Source organism: Macrotis lagotis, chromosome 1, assembly GCF_037893015.1.
Source record: "Macrotis lagotis isolate mMagLag1 chromosome 1, bilby.v1.9.chrom.fasta, whole genome shotgun sequence".
Taxonomy (NCBI): Eukaryota; Metazoa; Chordata; class Mammalia; order Peramelemorphia; family Peramelidae; genus Macrotis; species Macrotis lagotis.
In genome coordinates this window covers 520,211,067-520,234,460 of record NC_133658.1, presented here as the reverse complement: position 1 = coordinate 520,234,460, position 23,394 = coordinate 520,211,067, and the positions used below count along the sequence as shown (strand labels likewise).

The following is a 23,394-nucleotide window of genomic DNA, read 5'->3' as shown; positions in this document are numbered from 1 at the left end:
AGTAACTGTTTCCTGTTTGACCAGAAACTCTGAGTCTAGCTTTCCTGGATTGATTCTTTTGTGATGGCAAACTAGGTGATTTTTTTCCTCTCAATTCTTAGCCTTAATCACTGAATGGATGTTGCCTTAGACAAACTGAGACCTGGGAAAGACCTTAGCTTAAAAGGACCAAGGTCTCCCACTGCTGTTATCTTGACTTATGTCTTGCTCCTGGACTCTGATGTCTCTGGAGGAGAGGGTGAGTCTAGTGACTTTGTGAAGCTCTGCCTTACTTAAAGCAAAATAATTTGTAAGTTAAGATATCATGCTCAGGATGTCGTTGGCCCTCTTCCAAATGAAGGATGAGCAACAACATTTGGGGACATATATATCTATATATATTTGGATAGATGGATAGATAGATATATTAGACACGATAATGCAGAAAAGCATAACACTCTGAGACTTCCATGCAAGCAATAGTATAAGATGTAAAGTTCAATATTGGATGTTCATGGTGTTTGTCCTTCATTTTCTTTTTTTTTTTTATATTTTTCCCCCCCAAGGCAATGGGGTTAAGTGGTTTGCCCAAGGCCACACAGCTAGGTAATTATTAAGTGTCTGAGGTCAGATTTGAACTCAGGTACTCCTGACTCCAGGGCCAGTGCTCTATCCACTGTGACACCTAGCTGCCCCAAAGAATATATATTTGTCCTTCATTTTTGAAGAAAATCATGACATCATGGCATCAGGTAATACCATGACAAGCACGTGAATTGGATTTGAGTGAGGGGGTGCTGTACTCATCAGTCTCGCTTTCTCCTCCAGAGACATCAGAATCCAGTGGCCAGATATGAATCAGGACTACTGGATGTGAGCAATCAGAATTAAGTGACTTGCCCAGGGTCACACAGCTAGTAAGTGGCAAGCATCTGAGGCTGGATTCGAGCTTGTCTTCTTGAATCCAAGGCCAGTGCTCTATCCACTGCACCACCTAGCTGCCCTAATAATGATCTTGAATCATCCTGAAAAGATGAAATTTGTTCAATATCAGTTTTAAGTCTGAGAATTATATATATAATTTATAAATATGCATACTTGCAAGTATATGTATGTATATATATATGCATATATATACACACATGTATACACATATATATATATTTCTATCTCAAATGGTTAAAAACACTTTTGATGAATAATGAGGTATGCTCCTCAGTTATGGATAACAGTATATCGGATTCAGAAATAGGGGCTCCTAAATCATACATAAAGATCACAGCAAGCTGCATATTGAATTGGAAAATCATCTGCTGTTCAATCATTTTTCACTGAGGTCTAACTCTTTGTTATCCCATTTGGGTTGTCTTGGCAAAGATACTGATTTGCCATTTCATTTTCCAGGTCAATTTAGAAATGAGGAAAACTTAGGCAAACAAGATTAAGTGATTTGCCCAGGATCACATAGCTAATAAGTATTTAAGGCCAGATTTGAACTTAGGCTCTTCTGACTCTAGCGCTGGTGGTCTGTGCCATCTAGCCACCCCTACTCACATTCATATACACACATATTTTATATGTAATATATGCATGTGTCTATAAATATAGATATAGATAAATACATCAAAATCAAATAGGAACTACAAGTTGCACTCCAAAGTGTTGTGCACCACATGGTTGATACTTCTGATCTAGAAAATTCAATTCCTCAAAATTTTGTCCCCCTCCCCCAAAGTGTCAGATGACCAAGATTTTACTGCATTAGGCATTTCTAAGGTTTGTAGCATTTGTTTGATGTAAACTTTTCATTTGGACTGAAAAATTAGCTCTATTTCTTTCTTTTTGTTTTTTTTTATTAAAGATATTATTTGAGTTTTACAATTTTCTCTCAATCTTGCTTCCCTCCCCCCACCCCCACCCCACAGATAGCACTCCATTAGTTTTTACTTTGTTTCCATGTTGTACCTTGCTTCAAATTGGGTGTGATGAGAGAGAAATCATATCCTTAAAGAGAACAGAATTCTCAGAGGTAACCAGATCAGACAATAAGATATCTGGGTTTTTTTTTTTTCCAAATTAAGGGAATAGTCCTTGTACTTTGTTCAAACTCCACAGCTCATTATCTGGATACAGATGGTACTCCCCTTTGCAGACAGCCCAAACTTGTTCCCAATTGTTGCACTGATGGAATGAGCAAGTCCTTCAAGGTTGAACATCACTCCCTTGTTACTGTTAGGGTGTACAGTGTTTTTCTGGTTCTGCTCATCTCACTCAGCATCAGTTCATGCAAATCCCTCCAGGTTTCCCTGAAATCCTGTCCCTCCTGTTTTCTAATAGAACAATAGTGTTCCATGACATACATATACCACAGTTTGCTAAGCCATTCCCCAATTGAAGGATATTTACTGGATTTCCAATTCTTTGCCACCACAAACAGGGCTGCTATAAATATTTTTGTACAAGTAATGTTTTTACCCTTTTCCCTCATCTCTTCAGGGTATAGACCCAGTAGTAGTATTGCTGGGTCAAACGGTATGCACATTTTTGTTGCCCTTTGGGCATAGTTCCAAATAGCTCTCCAGAAGGGTTGGATGAGTTCACAGCTCCACGAACAGTGTACTAGTGTCCCAGATTTCCCACATTCCTTCCAACAATGATCATTATCCCTCCTGGTCATACTGGCCAATCTGAGAGGTGTGAGGTGGTACCTCAGAGAAGCTTTAATTTGCATTTCTCTAATAATTAATGATTTGGAGCATTTTTTCATATGGCTATGGATTGCTTTGATCTCCTCATCTGTAAATTGCCTTTGCATATCCTTTGACCATTTGTCAATTGGGGAATGGCTTTTTGTTTTAAAAATATGACTCAGTTTTCTGTATATTTTAGAAATGAGTCCTTTGTCAGAATCATTAACTGTAAAGATTGTTTCCCAATTTACTACTTTTCTTTTGATCTTGATTACATTGGTTTTATCTAAGCAAAAGCTTTTTAATTTAATGTAATCGAAATCACCTAATTGGTTTTTAGTGATGTTCTCCAACTCTTCCTTAGTCATAAACTGTTCCCCTTTCCATAGATCTGACAGGTAGACTAGTCCTTGATCTTCTAATTTGCTTATAGTATTGTTTTTTATGTCTATGTCCTGTAACCATTTGGATCTTATCTTGGCAAAGGGTGTGAGGTGTTGGTCTAATCTAAGTTTCTTCCATACTAACTTCCAATTATCCCAGCAGTTTTTATCAAAGAGGGAGTTTTTATCCCAGTGGCCGGACTCTTGGGGTTTATCAAACAGCAGATTACTATACTCCTTTCCTGCTTTTACACCTAGTCTATTCCACTGGTCCACCACTCTATTTCTTAGCAAATACCAAACAGTTTTGATGACTGATACTTTATAATATAATTTTAGATCGGGTAGTGCTAAGCCACCTTCGTTTGCATTTTTTTTCATTAAGCTCCTGGCAATTCTTGACTTTTTATTTCTTCATACAAATTTACTTACAATTTTTTCTAACTCATTCAAGTAATTTTTTGGAATTTTGATTGGTATGGCACTAAACAGATTGTTTAGTTTTGGTAGAATTGTCAGTTTTATTATATTAGCTCTCCCTATCCATGAGCAGTTGGTATTTGCCCAGTTATTTAAATCTGATTTAATTTTTGTGAGAAGTGTTTTATAATTGTTTTCAAAAAGATGCTGAGTCTGTCTTGGCAAATAGACTCCCAAATATTTTACACTGTCTGAGGTTACTTTGAATGGGATTTCTGTTTATAGCTCTTCCTGCTGTTTCTTGCTAGACATATATAGAAAAGTTGAGGATTTATGGGGGTTTATTTTATAACCTGCAACTTTGTTAAAATTGTTAATTGTTTCCAGTAGTTTTTTGGTGATTTCTTGGGATTCTCTAGGTAGACCATCATGTCATCTGCGAAGTGAGAGTGTTGTCTCTTCCTTCCCAATTCTAATTCCTTCAATTTCTTTTTCTTCTCTAATTGCTGATGCTAACATTTCTAATACAATATTGAATAGTAGTGGTGATAATGGGCACCCTTGTTTCACCCCTGATCTTATTGGTAATGCCTCTAGCCTCTCCCCATTGAATATAATGCTTGTTGATGGTTTCAGATAGATACTGCTAATTATTTTAAGGAACAATTCATTTATTCCTACACTCTCTAGTGTTTTTAATAGGGATGGATGCTGTATTTTGTCAAAAGCTTTTTCAGCATCTATTGATATGATCATATGATTTCTGATAGGTTTGTTATTGATATAATTGAGTATACTAACAGTTTTCCTAATATTGAACCAACCCTGCATTCCTGGAATAAATCCTACTTGATCATAATGTATTATCCTAGTGATGACTTGTTGTAGTCATTTTGCTAAGATTTTATTTAGGATTTTTGCATCTATATTCATCAGGGAAATAGGTCTATAATTTTCGTTCTCTGTTTTAACTCTTCCCGGTATAGGTAACAGTACTATATTGGTTTCATAGAAAGAGTTAGGCAGAGTTCCATCTTTCCCTATTTTTCCAAAGAGTTTATATAGGATTGGAACCAATTGTTCCTTAAATGTTTGGTAGAATTCACTTGTGAATCCACCAGGCCCTGGAGATTTTTTTTAGGGAGTTCAATAATGGCTTGTTGAATTTCTTTTTCTGAGATAGGGTTGTTTAGGTATTTAATCTCTTCTTCATTTAACCTGGGCAACTTATATTTTTGTAAATATTCATCCATTTCACTTAGATTATCAAATTTATTGGCATAGAGTTGGGCAAAATAATTTTGAATTATTACTTTAATTTCCTCCTCATTGGTGGTGAGTTCACCTTTTTCATTTATAATACTAGCAATTTAGTTTTCTTCTTTCTTTTTTTAATCAAATTGTCCAGAGGTATATCAATTTTATTGGGTTTTCATAATACCAACTTTTGGTTTTATTTATTAATTCAATAGTTTTTTTGCTTTTGATTTTATTAATTTCTCCGTTAATTTTTAAAATTTCTAATTTGGTATTTGGTTGGGGATTTTTGATTTGTTCTTTCTCTAATTTTTTTAGTTGCATGTTTAGTTCATTGATTTCTTCTTTGTCCAATTTATTCATATAAGCATTTAGAACTATAATATATCCCCTGAGAGTTGCTTTGAACGAATCCCATAGGTTTTGGTATGTTGTTTCATTATTATCATTATCTAGGATAAAATGGTTAATTCTTTCTATAATTTGTTTTTTGGCCCACTCATTTTTTTAAAATGAGGTTATTCAGTTCCCAATTTGCTCTGGGTCTATATCTCCTTGGCCCAGTATTGCATATGACTTTTATTGCATTGTGATCTGAGAAAGATGTATTCACTATTTCTGCCTTTCTGCAGTTGATCATTAGGCTTTTATGTCCTAGTACATGGTCAATTTTTGTATAAGTTCCATGTACTGCAGAGAAAAAGGGATATTCCTTTCTATTCCCATTCAGTTTCCTCCATAAGTCTACCACATCTAATTTTTCTAAACAATCTATTTACCTCCCTAATTTCTTTCTTGTTTGTTTTATGATTTGATTTATTTATATCTGATAGCAGGAGGTTGTGGTCTCCTACTAGTAGAGTTTTGCTGTCTATGTCTTCCTGTAATTTTTTCAGCTTGTCCTCTAAGAATTTGGGTGCTGTCCCACTGGGTGCATATACATTCAATATTGAAATGACTTTATTGTCTATGGTACCTTTTAGGAGGATAAAGTTTCCTTCCTTATCTCTTTTAACACTGTCTATTTTTGCTGCTGCTTTGTCTGAGATAAGGATTGCTACCCCTGCTTTTTTTACTTCACCTGAAGCAAAATATATTTTGCTCCAACCTTTTACCTTTACTCTATATGTATCTCTCTGCTTCAAATGAGTTCCTTGTAAGCAGCATATTGTAGGATTCTGGTTTTTAATCTACTCTGCTATTTGCTTATGTTTTAAGGGAGAGTTCATCCCATTCACATTCAAGGTTATGATTGCTAATTCTTTATTGCCCTCTGTGCTATCTTCCCTCTGTTTGTATTTTTTCCCTTTCCCCCCCTTTTATCCATATTCCCCAGTATTTTGTTTTTGAATACCACCCCCTTCAGTATGTTTGCCCTCCTATATCACACCCTCCCCTTTCTTTCCCCTTTCCCTTTTTCCTTTTTCCCTTCCCTTCCTTTTGTTATTTCCCCTTATTTCCTCCACTCCCTTTCCTTTTCTCTGTGCCCCCTCCCCTTTTCCCCTTTTAATATTTGAAAAGTTAGTTGTTTTATAAGTTAACTGAGTATATGTAGGTTGACTTTAAGCCAAGTCTGCTGAGAAGAAGATTCAGGTGTTTCTCCTCTGCTCCCTTCTTCCCCTCTATTACCATAGGTTTTTTTGTACCTCTTAGTGTAATGAGATTTGTCCCATTCAATCCCCTCCCTCCTCCTGTCTCTTTCCTGTCCCCATTTTTAGGGAGGTAATGTATTTTTTTAGATCATTCTATCTAGGTCATAGAAAATTATGAGTGTCTGTCCCTTTTAGTTCAGTATATTCTATTGGATAGAGTCAAAATTCCTGAGAGTTATTAGAGTCTTTCTCCCAAGTGGGGTTAAAGCCAGTTACATCCCATTAGATAGCAGTCTCATGGATAGGTCACGAATATCCATCGTTTCTGGCTAGGTGTATTCTCTCTGTTAGAGTTACACTTCTCAGGATTTATGAGATTCTCTTCCTCTCCCCCCCATGCTGGAATATAGCCAGTTTCAACATACTGGATTGCATTTTTTTCCTTTTACCCCCCTCCCTTTTTTTCACCTTTTCATGTGTCTCTTGAACCTCCTGTTTGATATCCAAATTTTCTGTTTAGCTCTGGTCTTTTCATCAGAAATTTTTGGAATTCTTCCATTTCATTAAATGTCCATCTTTTTCCCTGGAAGAGAATGCTCAGCTTTGCAGGAAAGTAGATTCTTGGCTGCATTCCAAGCTCCCATGCTCTTCGAAATATCTCGTTCTAGGCCCTTCGATCCCTTAAATTTGATGCAGCCAGGTCCTGCGTGATCCTTACTGTGGCTCCTTGATATTTAAATTGCTTCTTTCTGGCTGCTTGCAGGATTTTCTCTTTTATCTGATAGTTCTGCAGTTTGGCCACAACATTCCTTGGTGTTTTCATTTTTAGGATCTTTTTCTGGTGGGGATCGATGTAATCTTTCAATAACTACTTTGACCTCCGATTCCATGATATTAGGGCAGTTTTCCATCACTAGATCCTGTAATATTAATTCCAGGCCTTTTTTTCTCTTCAATGTTTTCAGGAAGTCCTATAATTTTCAGGTGGCCCCTCCTCTTTCTATTTTCAAGGTCAGTGGTTTTGTTGATGAGGTATTTTACATTTGCTTCTATTTTTTCTACTTTTTGGTTTTGTTTAACTGACTCTTACTGTCTCATGGAGTCATTAGTTTCTGTAGACTCCGTTCTTTTTTGTGGGGAGGAGTTTTCTTCATTAACCTTTTGCAACTCCTTTTCCAATTGGTCAATTCTAGTTTTGAAAGAGCTTTCCATTTGACCAATTGAGGTTTTGATAGAATTAATTTCTGTTTGTATTTGCTCATTTGAGGATCTGATTTATTCTCCTTTTGTGTTTGTCCAATTGTACTTTCTAAGGTTTTGTTTTCTTATTGCAAGGTATTAATTGTCTCTTCCCAAATTTTTAAGCTCCTTCCTTATTTCTTCAAGGAAGTCTTTCTGTGCTGGAGACCAGATTGTATTCTCCTCAGATGTTCCAGGTCTCTCTGAATTGGGGGTCTTTCCCTTCCAGGAATTTTTCTGTGGATCCACCTTTCCGCTGATCCTTCTTCATTATGCTAAGACCTTGAGTTGGGGGAGGGGGGCTGGTTCACCTGGGCTTGGGATCGCTGAAGGCTTTATTGAGTGCAGTTTCTCTGGCTGGCCAGTAGGAGGTGCTGGTTGTCCTTCCTGGAGTGTCTGTGACCTTGGTTGACAGGCCTTCTCCCTTTGCGTGGGGAGAGGAATTGGAGCTATTGAATTATTTTGCCTTCAATCAATGCTGGGCTTTACCCTGGCCTGAGGTCATTCCTCAGCTGGGCTGGTTCTTCTGCTCACACACCTGGACCTGAGGCAGAAGTAGTTTGCATTTGTTTGGGAGGAGGCCTCTGTGCAATGGAGGCGTGGGCTCAGAGTTTCTCAGACCTGAGGAGCTCAGCGATGGTGTCCAAAGCTCTCCTGCACCAGACCTCTCCCCGCATCCCCTTCCCCAAGCTTCAGGGTGACAGCACCAACACCAGCGCCTCTGTTTCCCCGTGGACCCAAGCTCCCCTTGTATAGCCCCATCGCTGATCCAGCAGGTCTGGCTCTTGGGCTCTCAGACTCACGGTTCCAATTCAGCTGTTAATCTGGCTGATCCCAGGCTGATCTTCCCTTGGAGCCCTGACTCACCTGCTGGTACTCAGCCAAGGCTCCTGCAGGAGACAAATCCTGAGGTAGATTTTCCTCTCTTGGCTTTTCTTTCTGGGTTTCCTGGTGCGGTATTCTTTTAAGAGGTTTGTTTCTTGTGATAGATGGGGAAGAGATCAGGAGACTTTAGAACTGTGCCTGTCTTCTCTCCGCCATCTTGGCCGGAAGACCAATTAGCTCTATTTCATACTCATTTAATACCTAATATCCTTGAAGACACTGTCAGGAAAGCTTCCCCTGGCTGCAGTCAGATTTTTGTCCTTTGGTCCACACTAACAGCTGCCCTGTGGTCATGCCAGACATCTTTCCCAGGTGCTAATTAAGAATCATCAATAATAGCAATAACAAAACCCTTCTATTTCTTTATTAATTCTATCAACTCTCACTCTATTCAAATGCTTTAATGGTGCATAAAAGCACAACTTGCTGTTTGTTCATTTTCCACCTCTACCTATTCCCCTAGTTTTTGGGAAAATAACTTTTAAAAGAATTTTACTATATACACAATGATCTAAAACAACACGCAGACACACACACTCACAAATATACAAAACAAAATGAAATTCTGTGTGATTACAGTGTATATACCTGACCCCAAGAACTGGAAAAATGTGCCGCCTCTTTATTATTGAAATGAATACCTATGAAGTGAATGCTGCCTATATTTTCAGATTATCACATATTGGCTAATTTGCCTGCTATTTTTTCTTGCTAAATATTTGTTACAAGGGATGAATTACTAGGTAGAGCACAGGCAGAGAATCATGTGATAAAGAAAACAAAATGTATTGATAAATATATTGATAAAAATAATTTAAATTTTAATATAAGAAAAGAGAAGACCATCAAAAATGTATTATAATACTTTTTCTCCCACATCATAATCATTTCTTGAAAATATATCAAAAAAATGAAAAAAGGAAACTTCTAAATTGAGACTAAGCTTCCTTTTGACAACCAAGAAAACATATACCTTAGTGACTGAATCCAAACATGTTTACAATGCTTTCACAATAGTTTGTTTTGTTATATGCCCTCTAGATCACAGACAAAACTTTTGTTTTTTTAAACTATCTGAGAGTAGTGAAACTGATACTATCTTGTGTTTATTTTTTAAAAATGTTTTATATATATTTTAGCATATATTTTTATAAATATGTCTAACATTATTTATTAAAACCTTTTTGGGTTTTTTTTATAACTACCATTCTAATTCTTCTTCCCTTCTCTCCCAAAGTCATTCCTTTCTTATAATAAGGAATTTTAAAAAATAAAAAAGAAAGGGGAAAATAATTCAACAAAACTAATAAAAAATTAATAAATCTGATGACATGTCATGCTTCATTCCCTTGGATCCCTAGTTCTGCAAGGAATAGGAGGAAGGTGTCTTCTCATATCTTTTCTTTGGGGTCAAATTGGATAAAAGTAATTTTGTAGCATTCAGTTAGGGTTGTTTTGTTGCTGTTGTTATTTTTTCCATTTATATCATTATAGTCCTTGTATGGTGTATGATGTTTTCCTGGCCCTACCTATTTTACTCAATATCAGTTCACATTAGTCTTTCCGTGCATTCATCATTTTCATTGTCTATTACGACTATGAATTCTATCATTTTCATGTATTTTACATTCTCACCAAAATTTCTCCCTCACGTTACAGTTACCCAAGATTTAAAATCCTTTCATTTCACATTTCATACTGTCAGAATCATGGCACTAAGCGGCATTATTTCTTTTGCTTTATCTGTTTTTTAGCTGAGAAAATAGCACAGAGATCAGAATTGGAAATACAGTAAAGTAATCTAAACTTGAGTTTCCCTGTCCTCAATTTTGTCCATGAACCATACCACCCGTCTTTCTTCTCTGGATTTAAGCTCTAGATTCTTTTATCCAACAAGGTAAAAATAGGTCGGAGCAGCACAAAAGTGATACTATTTTGTCTCATTTATTTACTTTCTCCTTATTCTCAATCATTGATAACAATAATTAGTTAATAATTATATTTTAAATAAGTAATAGTTAATAAGTAATCTATAAGTTAAGAACAGGACAAAGCTCCCCTTCTGGATATATACATGTAAACATTTGCACATATGTAATCTGCTAGATTTCTATATATATTTCTATATATGCATTATAGTATTAACTCTTTAGTCATTTTCAGTTATGTTCAACTCTTTGTGTCATACAGTTCAGGGTCACATAATTAATAAGTCTTTGAGGTCAAATTTGAACTCAAATCTTCCTCATTCCAGATCCAAAATTCTATTCTCTGGGCCACCTTAATTGCAACTTTGTAACAATAATACCTGACTTTATATAGTATTTTTAAGGTTTGAAAAACTCTTTTCAAATATTATCTCATTTCATCCTCACAACTACCCTGGAAGGTAATTGCTAATATTTTCACATGTTATAGATGAGGATATTAAGGCAGACAGAGGTTATATAGCTAGTAAATTTTTGAAGTTGATGAGTCTTCTTGCCTTGAGACTCAGCCTTCTAGCCACTTTGCTACTTAGTTGCCCTATTGAAATTTTTTTTTTCTTTTTGGCAAGGCAAGTTAAGTGACCTGCCCAAGATCACACACAGCTAAGTAAGCATTAGTGTCTGAGGCAAGATTTGAACTCAGGTCCTCCCGACCCTAGGACCAATGCTCTATCCACTGCACCGCCTACCTGTCCCTATTGAAATCTTTTTACTAGTCACCAGCTAAGGTCTGGCTTAGAGTTAGAAAGTCTTTTTATTTCCCCTTTTTTAACTTTTCCATTGCTAACTGCTCTCAGTCAATATCTATTTAGTTGCTGTATTAACCAAGATAAAAAAATAAGGGGGGCTGGGGCGGAAATCATAGGTTAGAGCTGTCCAGTGCTATCTTAATTCTAAATACTTTTACTTTCCCATGTAAATGTGTGAAAGGGGAAAAGAGACAGGACTAGACCAAGACCATGGGTCAAGAACATTGTTTGCCCCAGGTCTTTATAAAATCTGGTCTTTTACATGTATATTTGGTCGGCACTGAGCTGTAAACAGAGGGAAAGGAGTCAATAGAAGGGGAGGAATTGAAAATGCCAGAGAGGAGAATAATTCATAGTGCAAAGCACTTATAAAAATGGAAGAGGAGAGCATTGTCAAGTCCACAGAGATGGGAATTAGCCTTGCAAATGAGGAAGCCCCCCCTTTTCCCCCTGAGACAGAATAGACCAAGAAATGCTGTACCTTCATACAGTATTATCTGATACATAAAATATATTTGCCTAATGGATTAAATGGTTTAAATAATGGTCTGAACATCATGGATTTTTGTGCTGGCACCATTTCCCGAGCCCTTTTTCTGTGCTTTTGTTCTTCATCAGGAAAATGGAAGTACTGCTTAACATTTGTTATATCTGTGCTTCTCAAGACTGTCAAAGATATCAAGGGAAAATTATCTATGATCTTTTTCTTTTATTCTTCTTGAATGAAAATTCTTCCCATTAAATACAAAGCATTATTATGAAACTCAAAAATTCAGCTAAAGCATTTACATATTGTGGCACATGCAAAATTATAAACAAATGATATAAAATGAATTCAAATAGAATCCCATTTTTATCTTCTGAAATTACTGGAAAGGTCTTGCCTATTTACTTTAAGTAGCTTTCATGGAAACCAAATGCTTCAACAAGGCAAAACAGCTAATGAATCTTATATAACCCTTATGAAGTTCTTAAACATGACATTTGAACAATTGTTGTTTAAATGGAAAAGAATTCCCATATCTTAGCATCCAATACACCGATTTCCTTTTTTTCCTTTTCTTTTTTATAGAGAGCAAAGTGGTCCAGGCAATGAACAAAAAAAAATAATTACTGAATTAATTGTTTATGATTATGTCTCTATCATGAAACATTTTCATACTATTTGGTTTTTTTGTTTAAAAAAATCAGAATTCATTCTGTCTGACTTTGATGTTGGTGTTGGATACCATAAAGGTTGGCTAGTGGACAGAGTGCTGGCCCTGGAGTAAGAAACATCTGAGTTCAAATGCAGCCTCATATGCTTACTAGCTAAATATCTTAAGTAAATCATTTAACCTTATATGCCTCAGTTTTCTCATCTGTAAAAGAAATGGAAAAGAAAATGGCAAATCATCCTTGCCAGGAAAATCACAAATGGAATTACAAAGAGTTAGATATGACTGAAGTAACTGAACAAAAACAAAATTCGGTAAGTTACATAGGTAGCTACATACTTGCCTTCTTTTAAAAGACATGCATCCCCATTTGTTAAAGACTAGAACCTATGGTACAATCTGGAACATTTTCTTATAACAGAGATTTTCTGTCAAATACAAAGGAAATCAAGGTCAGTGAAACTATCCCCAAAAGAATGTGACATATTCATTTTAAAGAAACATAATATTTATTTATTTCCATTTGGGGAGAACAAAACTATGGCTATTGATTTTCTTTTCATTTTTCTTTTTTTTTTTTTTTCCTTTTTGATTCAATGAGGGGGGGAAGAGTTCTCATGGAAAGTCAAATTGTCTTTCTTTGAGAACACTAAAATAATTGGATTTTCTTGACAAAATGATAGTTTGGTAGAAAACATCAATATTTATTTAATTACTCTGTAGTGGAGTAAGTGTTGGATTTCAAGACATAGGACCTAGATTCATATCCTAGGTCTTCTACTAATTCCCTGAGTGACTTTGGGTAAATCAATTCTCTGGGCTTCAGTTTCCCAAAAAGTAAAATAAAGGAATTGGACTTGATGATCTCTGAGGTCCCTTTTGCCTTTAAATCTACAATCTGATTATATGAGCTGAAATTTTTTAAAAAATAAAATATTGTTGATTGTTTTGTTTCTATGTTGCCTTGCATCCTTTTCCTTCCTCAAGACAAATATAATTTTGAGGAAAAGGAAAATGTTGTTCTTTGTATTTACAATATTATATGTATTAATGTTTGTAAGATTCCAAAATATTAACATATCTATTTGTTTTAGCCATTTCCTCAAACAATAGGCATCTATCTATTTTGTTTCTATTTCTTGCTAACAAAAAATTGCTACTATAAATATTCTGGTGTATATAGAACTTTTTTTTTTTAATCAATGATCTCCTTAGGGTATATGTCTAGCAGTGGAATCTCTTGATCAGAAAGCATAGTGTCATCATCATCAACAAGTTTGCAAATATCTTCACAGATAAGCAAAATATTGGTTGTCCAAAGACTTATGTCAGATACTTACTAACATTTGTTATTTTTATAGAATAAATGTTTATCTAGAGCCTGTATTTATACCATTGTTTTCACTTTGAAGATTAAGTTTAAACCCAGAAAAGTTAAGTTCCCTTCAACCTCATAGTACTTTATTCCCTGATTCTCTTTTCCTATTATAATAATAATAATAGCTGACAACATTTATATTACACTTTCAGATTAGCAGAGTGCTTTACAAATATCTCATTTGGGGGCAGCTAGGTGGCACAGTGGATAGAGCACCAACCCTGGAGTTAGGAGGACCTGAGTACAAATTCAACCTCAGACACTTAATAATTACTTTGCTGTGTGACCTTGGGCAACTAACTTAACTGCTTTGCCTTGCAAAAACAAATAACTCATTTGATATGCTAATCCCAAGAGGTAAATGTTATTATTATTCCCAGATTATAGGGGTTGGGGAATGTTAGGTGACTCACCCAGGGTTGCAAAACTAAGTGTCTGAAGCTAGAGATGAATTCAAGTCTTTCAGATTCCGGGTTCAACACTATATTCACAGAAGCACTTCTATAGTTTAGTACTTTTATTTGTCCAAATCTAACTCCATTTTTTTCTAAGTGAAAACAAAGGTTTTGGGCCAAATCCTTTGAAATGATCCAATTCTAACTCCATTTTTTTCTAAGTGAAAACAAAGGTTTTGGGCCAAATCCTTCGAAATGATCAAACTTGAAATTCATTGGATTTTCTACAAGCCAGGCCGATTTATAATGTGGAAATTCTCATTGGCAAACTCTTGATGTTCTCTTATTTTCTTTCTCTCTCTCTCAGGTTTGCAGAGTTCTTGTTTACAGAAGAATTTAAAGCAGGGTCCCGGGTCCTGGAGAGTATCTACAGTCTGTATGAAGGTTTCTCCGGGACAGTGTGCTTCCTGATTGATCTGCTGCAGCCTGGCCAGGCAGAATTCCCTCTTTTCAGTGTCTTTGTTTAGAAGACGACAATCACCAATGAGGTCATGCAAAGGCATCTGTGATTTTCCTTTAGCATACAAGGAAGGCAATTTATACATATGCCAGATTCAGCGGTGTCACTACCACTAGCCTTAACATTGCTGGGGATTGGACTCGGGGGAGAGAGGAATGTTGGGGGGTCTAGTGATGGTAAAAATACTAGACTAGATACTAGAAGGAAATCTGCATCTTTTTTTAAATTGCATTTCTTTTTTTTTTCCAACTTTTTTTTTGGTTTTGCAAGGCAATGGGGTTAAGTGACTTGCCCAAAGGTCACACAACTAAGTAATTATTAAGTGTTTGAGGGTTTGAGTCTGGATTTGAGCTCAGATCCTCCTGACTCCAAGGCAGTGTTCTATCCACAGCACCATCTAGCTGCCCCAAATGGATTTCTGATGAAATGTTTTAGGTTTTTTGCTTGTTTGTTTTGTTTTGTTTTAATTGCATTTCTTAAAAGCTTAGAAGTTTCTCTATTTTAAGGAATAAACAAACATGATACCTGAAGTGAGGGAAAGAGAAAGAAACATGAATTATCTTTCAGTTGGTAGCATAGAAAAACAAATGAATATAAAAAATGAAAATCTAAAAAATATTAATGCCCTGGAGAGTGGAAAGAGAACTAAACAGATGTAGGCACTCCCCACTTTTAAATCCAAAAACAAAGGCAATCAAAGACTTCTAGAACTGAAAAGTTTAAAAAAGGGATAAAGCTTTCTAACTAAGACAAAATCTTCTTGTTTTAAGACTTGTGATCTATACTTTTGGAAATGTTATTTTTGCTGAACAGATATGTTTGGCCAGAGCCCACATTTTCCCATTGCCTTGGGCACTTTGAAGAAATGATTTCACAATTAATTCTAAACCCAGAGATATTAAATATCCTCCAACCTCATAGTGTATCTTTCTCTGATACCTTTCTTTTTCATTAAAATAATAGAAATGCACATAAAATGCTTTAGCTTAGCCAATGTAGCAAGTGTTGCTATTAAGTACTTTTCTTTGTTCTGATGTGTTAACAGTATTGTCTAGTAATTGAATTTTAATTCAACAAATATTTGTGTAGCTTCTTCTCTGTGCAAGGTGTTAGTATTAAAGGATAAAAAAGAAAAATCTCAGACTCTGTCCTCAGAAGTTTACATCTGGTACAGGGAATGGAGTCTATACACAATACCTAAAATACAAATTAAATTATCAGTAAGTACATTAAAGATGTTGTTCAGGATGAAGTGAGAGATTAGAAAAGGCAGGGATCATTTCTAGCTCATAGAATCAGGAATAACGTGGCATCTGAGGTGGACTTTGAAAGAGAAGGATTCTGGAAGCAATGATATAGATCAATTTCAGTCATGAGGTATAGGGACATTTTTTTAATAATATTTTTAAGTACATAATGTCTTTTAGGGTATTAGTTGAATTTTAAAACTATTGGTTAAACATCCACTTCAATACTAGGATAATCAACCACAGAACCATATTGTTGTTGACTGGTAGAGACCAAAAGGGACTTCATGTGGTGAACCTGGGTAAAACATTGCACTCAGTAAAATTAATAGTTTACACTGTTTCATTCCTCTCCCCAGGCTTTTATTCAATATGTGAATTGCTCCAGAGCTATAAACACAAACTGTCAGAGAAATTTAAATCCTGCTGTGAATGGATAAAAATCTTTACCAATTCTAGTATAAACTTAGTTGCAAAACAAAAACAAAAAAGTTGCTGTATGGCACTTAAAGGATTTTGGATGAGCCCATGTACTTTATTATTTTTTTAATCAACCAAAATCTATTTTCTCTTCTTCCACTTCTCTTTGGCATTAGCTGAAAAAATAATGAAAATCTCTTGTACCAAATAATCATAATAAAGCAAAAAACTTTCTTATATTGGCTATGTCCAATAACTATCTCATTTTGCACCCTAAATTCACCATCTCTCTGTTGAGGAGTGACTAGTGATTCTTCATTGTGGGTCTCTTAGAATTATAGTTGGTCATTGTATTGATCAGAAATTTTAGATCCTTCAGAGCTATTTGTCTTTACAGTATTGTTGCCATTGAATCATTCTTTTCCTTTTTCTGTTTATCTGAATACTTTTGTGGTGATTGATTTTCTACAATAGGGTAGTGAGAAAACTCAAAACACATTTTTATTTTCAAAATTCAATATGGTAGACATTTATAATTGAGAGCCTGTTAAGTTTAGATTCAGTGTTATAGCATTAAAGGAATATGCCAATAAGACATTGAAACAGGGCAAAAGGAGCTCATAAGGTATAACATGTGAAAGAAAGTCATTTATACAATCATTCGTCCACAGCTAATAGGTTAGACTGAGTTTAGGACCATAGATTTAGTACTAGAAGAAACCTGCAAGGTCATGCAGTCCCTATTCCTCATTTTAAAGATGACAAAACTAAGGTCCAGAAGGTTAATTGTCTTGACTGAAATCATACAGGTAGTAAGTATGAGAGATGGGATTCAAATCTATGTCATCTGACTCCAGAATTAGGAGTCTTTCCAATGTATCATGCTCTTTTCCTAAGAAATAGATGTCTTTTGTCTTTATATCAAAGCCGTGCTCCCCCCCTGCCCCCAGTTAAACAGTTGAGCAAAAACAATTAATAGAGTGATGATTGATGATGGCTGATAGGATATACAGTATTCTTCACATGGGGCCCTTTACCTCTCAGCTAGGAGGGTGTATTTCATTATCTGATCTCATAGGTCAAAAGGAATCATTGCATTTTTTCAGCGTTGGTTTTTTTTAGTGTCCTTTTCATTTATGTTATAGTATTTATTGTGTATTTGTGTTATTGTATTATTGTGTATTTACAAATATCCAAAAGTATTATGAGATCTCTCTTCCCACACCAACCATGCCCACCATCATAACCTTTTTACCTTTGCTTTCTGTTCATGCAAATTATATATACATTTCCTTACCCTCATAGAGAATATTTACATTAGGTGGAAATCATTACTGCATAGATGAAGATCTGTTAAAATGCAAATATTTGTTTCTCTGGGAGCAAAGGATTCAGTCTGCACCAGAACCTTCCAGAAGACAATACACCAATTCTGTAGTGTCATTCAATTCCATTCATTTCTACAAGCATTTATTAAGCAAGACATTGTACTGAACAATGCTATCCCTTTTCCCTCTGTGCCAGCGAAAGGGGATAGCCAAACACTTATTCGTTGAGTTTGGCTGCAGAGTTGTCTGACATGTAATCAAACCCTTTGATATGTCCCTATGTGGAGACCTGGACTGGTCATCCAATTGTATGTCTATATTACTCCTAAATAATGAACTTCCTATTCAGCTCTCTGCTTCAACTTGGATACCTGATCCAAATGAGTAAGTTTTAAATGGATAAAGAACTAGAAAAATAGAGAGAGGGAAAGGAACCATTGGAAAAATCATGGCTTGCAGTCAAGAGAAACCCACTTTATATGACAGGGGCTCCAGGTGTTCCTTTTAGGTATTTACTTATTTATATTTGATGATTTTTCCTCATTTGTTTGCAAAGAATTTGAAAAATTAGAGCCAGAATGAAGCAGGACACTTAAAAAAATTAATATAAAAACCATTACTAAAAAAGTAGAGGATACCTTGAATAGTTGGGGAGTTAGTTTCTCCAGTGGAATGATGAAATTAATTTTGACTTTCCTCATAGTTTTTGAAAATAGGGAAAGCTCTCATTGTCTGATTAAAGAAATCTAGTACTTTTTCAGTTGTTAGAATTGAAGTTAGAATTGACAGTGAATATACATATGTACATACACATATGTATGTAAAATATATATTCATGCTTCCTGACCATATTTAATTGCAGCAATAATTTCATTTGTGTACTTCCTTCTTTCTGCAATGGATAGCTTTTGTAGTTAAGTAGTTCTTTTCCAATAGAATACAAACACCTTGAGGATAAGGAGGATTTTCATTCTTTTGGTCATTTTCTTCCTAGTACCTTGCGTACAGGGGGTTATGTTATTGGTTTTTTTGCTTCTCTTGAAATCTTTAGTTCTCATATTCAATATGAATCATTATCATTCCTGGTTAGTCAGTTTTCTGTAGGTTGAATGATATTATTCTCTCTTTAGAGCCACATATTTTTACTATTTTTAAATTTTTATTTATTTTTATTTTTGTTTTTTGGGGCGAGGTTGCTAGGCAATGAGGTTAAGTGGCTTGCCCAAGGCCACACAGCTAGGTAATTATTAAGTGTCTAAGGTCGGATTTGAACTCAGGTACTCCTGACTCCAGGGCTGGTGCTCTATCCACTGTACCACCTAGCTGCCCCCATTTTTATTTTTTTAAGAAAGATTTTATTTTGAGTTTTACAATTTCCCCCCATTCTTGCTTCCCCCCCCACAGAAGGCATTGTGTTAGTGTTTACATTGATTCCATGTTATACATTGATCACAGTTGAATGTGATGACAGAGAAATCATATCCTTAAGGAAGAAAAATAAAGTATGAGATTGTAAAATTACATAATAATATGCTTTTTTTCCTAATTTGATGGTAATAGTCTTTGGTCTTTGTTCAAAGTTCATAATTCTTTCTTTGAATACAGATGGTATTCTCCATTGCAGATAGCTCAAAACTGTCCCTGGTTGTTGCACTGAAGGGATGAGCAAGTCCATCAGGGTTGATCATGTTGCTGTTAGGGTGCACAATGTTTTTCTGGTTCTGCTTATCTCACTCAGCATCAGTTCATGCAAATCTTTCCAGGCTTTCCTGAATTCCCATCCCTCTTGATTTCTAATAGAACAATAGTGTTCCATGACATACAAATACTAGTTTGTTAAGCCATTCCCTAACTGAAGGACATTCACATAATTTCCAATTTTTGCCACCACAAACAGGGCTGCTACGAATATTTTTGTACAAGTGATTTTTTTTACCCTTTTTTATCATCTCTTCAGGGTATAGACCCAGTAGTGGCATTGCTGGATCAAAGGGTATGCACATTTTTGTTGCCCTTTGGCCCTAATCCCAAATTGCTCTCCAGAAAGGTTGTATGAGTTCACAGCTCCACCAACAATGGATTAGTGTCCCAGATTTCCCCAAATCCCTTCCAACATTGATCATTGTCCTTTCTGATCATATTGACCAATCTGAGAGGTGTGAGGTGGTATCTCAGAGATGCTTTAATTTACGTTTCTCTAATAAGTAATGATTTGGAACAATTTTTCATATGACTATGGATTGCTTTGATTTCCTCAGCTGTAAATTTCCTTTGCATATCCTTTGGCCATTTGTCAATTTGGGAATGGCTTGATTTTTTGAAAATTTGACTCAGTTCTCTGTATATTTTAGAAATGAACCCTTTGTTATAAATATTAGTTGCAAAAATTGTTTCCCAATTTACTATATTTATTTTGATCTTGGTTACAGTGGTTTTGTCTGTGCAAAAGCTTTTTAATTTAATGTAGTCAAAATTATCTAGTTTGTTTTGAATGATCCCATCTCTTCCTTGGTCATAAACTGTTTTCTTTTCCATAGATCTGACAGGTAAACTACTCCTTGATCTTCTAGTTTGCTTATAATAATTGTTTTTTATGTCTAAATCCTGTATCCATTTGGATCTTATCTTGGTATAGGGTATGAGGTGTTGGTCTATAGAATCACTTCTATTTAATGATTTTTGCCTCAGCTGTTTGAAAAGAATTTGAGATGTTAGAGCAGGAATGAAGCTCATAAATCACTGCACATTGGTCCTATAGTAGCCATATAGTGCTCCCCCAAACTGAATAGTTTTACATTCCCTTGGATCAGCAAAGTGATGCAGTGGATAGAGTGCCCCCCCGGCCAGGTCAGGAAGATACTTACTAGCTATGTGACCGTGGGCAAGTCACTTAACCCTGTTTGCCTCAAAGTGACTGTCAATTTTTCACATTTCCTCATCTATTAAATGATCTTGGAGGATAAAATGTATCTTTGCCAAGAAAACCCCATAATGGGGTCATGAAGAGTCAGATATGACTGAATAATAACCAATGAAATAAAAAAATTGGACAGAGACAGACTTTAAGAGTCACCATACATTAAAAAAAACCTAACTTTGCTGTGTCAACTAGATAGCATAACTGACAAGAGTACTAGGACTGGAGACAGGAAGACCAGAGTTCAAATCCAGTCTCAGATGCCAGCTGTGTGGCCCTGTTCAAGACACTTAACTCTGCTTCATTTTCCTCGCCTACCTTTACAATTGTTATGAAGATCAAATGAGATGATATTTATAAAAGCTCTTAGCACAATAATAGACATTTAATAAATGCTTATTCCCTTCCCCTATTAGGTCTTATGTTCAAACATGACTAACCCTGCTCAGGACTGAATTCATGAAAATGAAAGAATAAAACTTGCCTGCTCATTTCCTCCATAAAGAAAATTTGGCATCTTACATTAATATATAGTTCTAAAAATAGTTATTTAAAAAATATTTTAAATTAAACATTTTAATCCTTGCCATATATCAACCTATCTCTTTGAAGAATAATAAAAAAATCATTAGAGTTTATGTTTCTTTGACCCTTGACAGTTTATAGGACATTTTCATATCCATTAGCAGATTTGGTCATAACAACTCTGGCATGAAAATAGGGCAGATATTACCACTCATATTTTACAGCTGAAGAAACTGAGTCACAGAGAGGTTAAGTGATTTTGCCCAAAGTCAGTTAATAACTGATTCTGAAGTCCTTGTATTTGTTAGACTCCTTTGCAAGACATTTTCTGAAGAAATATGATTAACCATTTCAATGAAGTAAGAATAGATCTACTCCAGTAATGTTTCCTCAGGTAGAAGAAGAAACTGCCCCAGAGGAACAGAATAGAGCTATGTTGAAAATTGTCAGTTAAAGTCCTTCTTAGTTTGTAGCATCAGTTTTGACTTTTCAGCTATATGTCAAATACTTTTGAGATGCTACATTTTTGGCATAATATCTTCCTCTTCCTTTATTAATAAGGAAAATATGGCACCTCATTTTTATATTTTTTCTAGATCACTAGAGAGGATGTTGAATTCCTTTTCCTTTAAAATAGAAGGTTTTATCTTGTGGTGTTAAAGGCATCACTGTGAATTATGTTATAGTCCTAGAACATTTTGGAACACAAGTTGGGTTTCTGCTGAATGTTGTAATAAAATACTTGAATTCAAATCTCTATTCATTTCCCTCCCCCCTCTTTTTTTCTCCTTTTTGCAATTTCCCACAAAGTGACTGTCAATTTTCACAGCAATAGTTTTGCTGGGAAAGGTATCATAGAAGCTGCTCCTGATATCCCAAAAGGATTACCAAAAGAAAGGAATTGAATTCTCTTGTACCCCCTCAATTTTCTCAGAAGCTGAAGAACCATTTCTTGTTACTCTCAAACTAGAAACTCTTTTATATTTTTTTGTTTGTTTGAGACCTGACAATTTCCAGTTTTATATACATGACTGAATCATATAGGGATAGGAAGACAATTTCTTAGAGACATTTAAATGTGAAACATCTTAATGTGTAATGATGTGAACGTGAGGCATATAGGAAATCTAGTAGAGAAATACAGCTGTGGCTGATGTTTTGCTATATATATCTATATTTATGTACATAAATATAGATATATATATATATATATCATCTGTGATGTTAACTTATAGTGCTTATTTCTGTACATTGTCATTATGTGTGTATATATATATATATATATTATATGAATTAGAAAATGTAATAGGCATTAGTCTAAAGAAACTGTATTCTACTTATGCCTGTTGGCAATCATCAGTTAATTACTATTGTTATAATTTGGTCTTAACAGGGGCTGTAGCACTGCCTCAAGTTAGGTATGTCTTTTAAGGTCCTAAGACAACCTCCATTTGTCAGTGATTAATGCACTTGATTAGGAGAATAGTAATTCCTCAGAGTAGATTTGTTTAAATGACCAGATCTCTCTCTATTTTCTGGGAGGGGGAGAACCTTTTAGCTTTTTGTGTTACAGATGTCTTCTAAAGGTAGCAACAAGCTGTAAGCAACTCTGTGCTCTTCTTCAATTTAATTTCATTTTTATACAAACCCTCACAGAAGTAAAATTGTGACACCAAAGGCAAAAATTAGCTCTAGGATCAATCTAATAGAGACCTCTACCATGATATTCTTTAAAAAAAAAAGGCAACACTCTCCATATTTGAATATCTGATGGACTTCTGCTTAAATAGATGAATGGGGAAGATCTCCATTATCTACAAATTATACCTAACTGCAAATTAGAATGGGTAGAGAAAATGTCCTCAGGTAATATTACCAATATGAAGAATTGGTAAGTTACTGTTATACAATTTTGGGTTGCTTGTAACAAACCTACATTGACAAAAACCCAGAAAATGGATATTTTAAAATCGAATTATATCCAAAAGCCATATGCCAGAAATACTCAGGGCTTCTATGGCAATGCTACATCTTAATCAGTGATAGGAATGGAAAATTTCTAAAAGAATAGCACAGAATTTGCTTTCTTGCACAGATATTTTTACAGAACTAATGGTAATTATAGAAACAAGGTTTTTATTACCTTGACAATCTATGAATATGTCATATGTAATAGTAGTAGCACACTGAGTCAGTTAATTAATTACCATGTGACCATAAAGGAATAATTTATAATTAGTCTTACTAACATACCTAGTCAAATCTGAGAATTACTATTAATGTGACTATACACATGATTAACAACAGCAACAATAGTATTTCTGA

General features: G+C 35.1%; 1 protein-coding gene across 1 annotated transcript in view; it reads left to right on the top strand.

Annotated features, from left to right (window-relative positions):
* LANCL3 (LanC like family member 3) overlaps nt 1-22,253 on the top strand; it is a 129,452-nt gene extending 107,199 nt beyond the window's left edge. Inside the window, exon 5 of the mRNA XM_074214198.1 lies at nt 14,480-22,253. Within this exon, the coding sequence (XP_074070299.1) occupies nt 14,480-14,639 (160 nt within the window). The 3' untranslated portion in view covers nt 14,640-22,253. The remainder of the gene's footprint in view (nt 1-14,479) is intronic.
* Nucleotides 22,254-23,394: the final 1,141 nt, after the last annotated feature.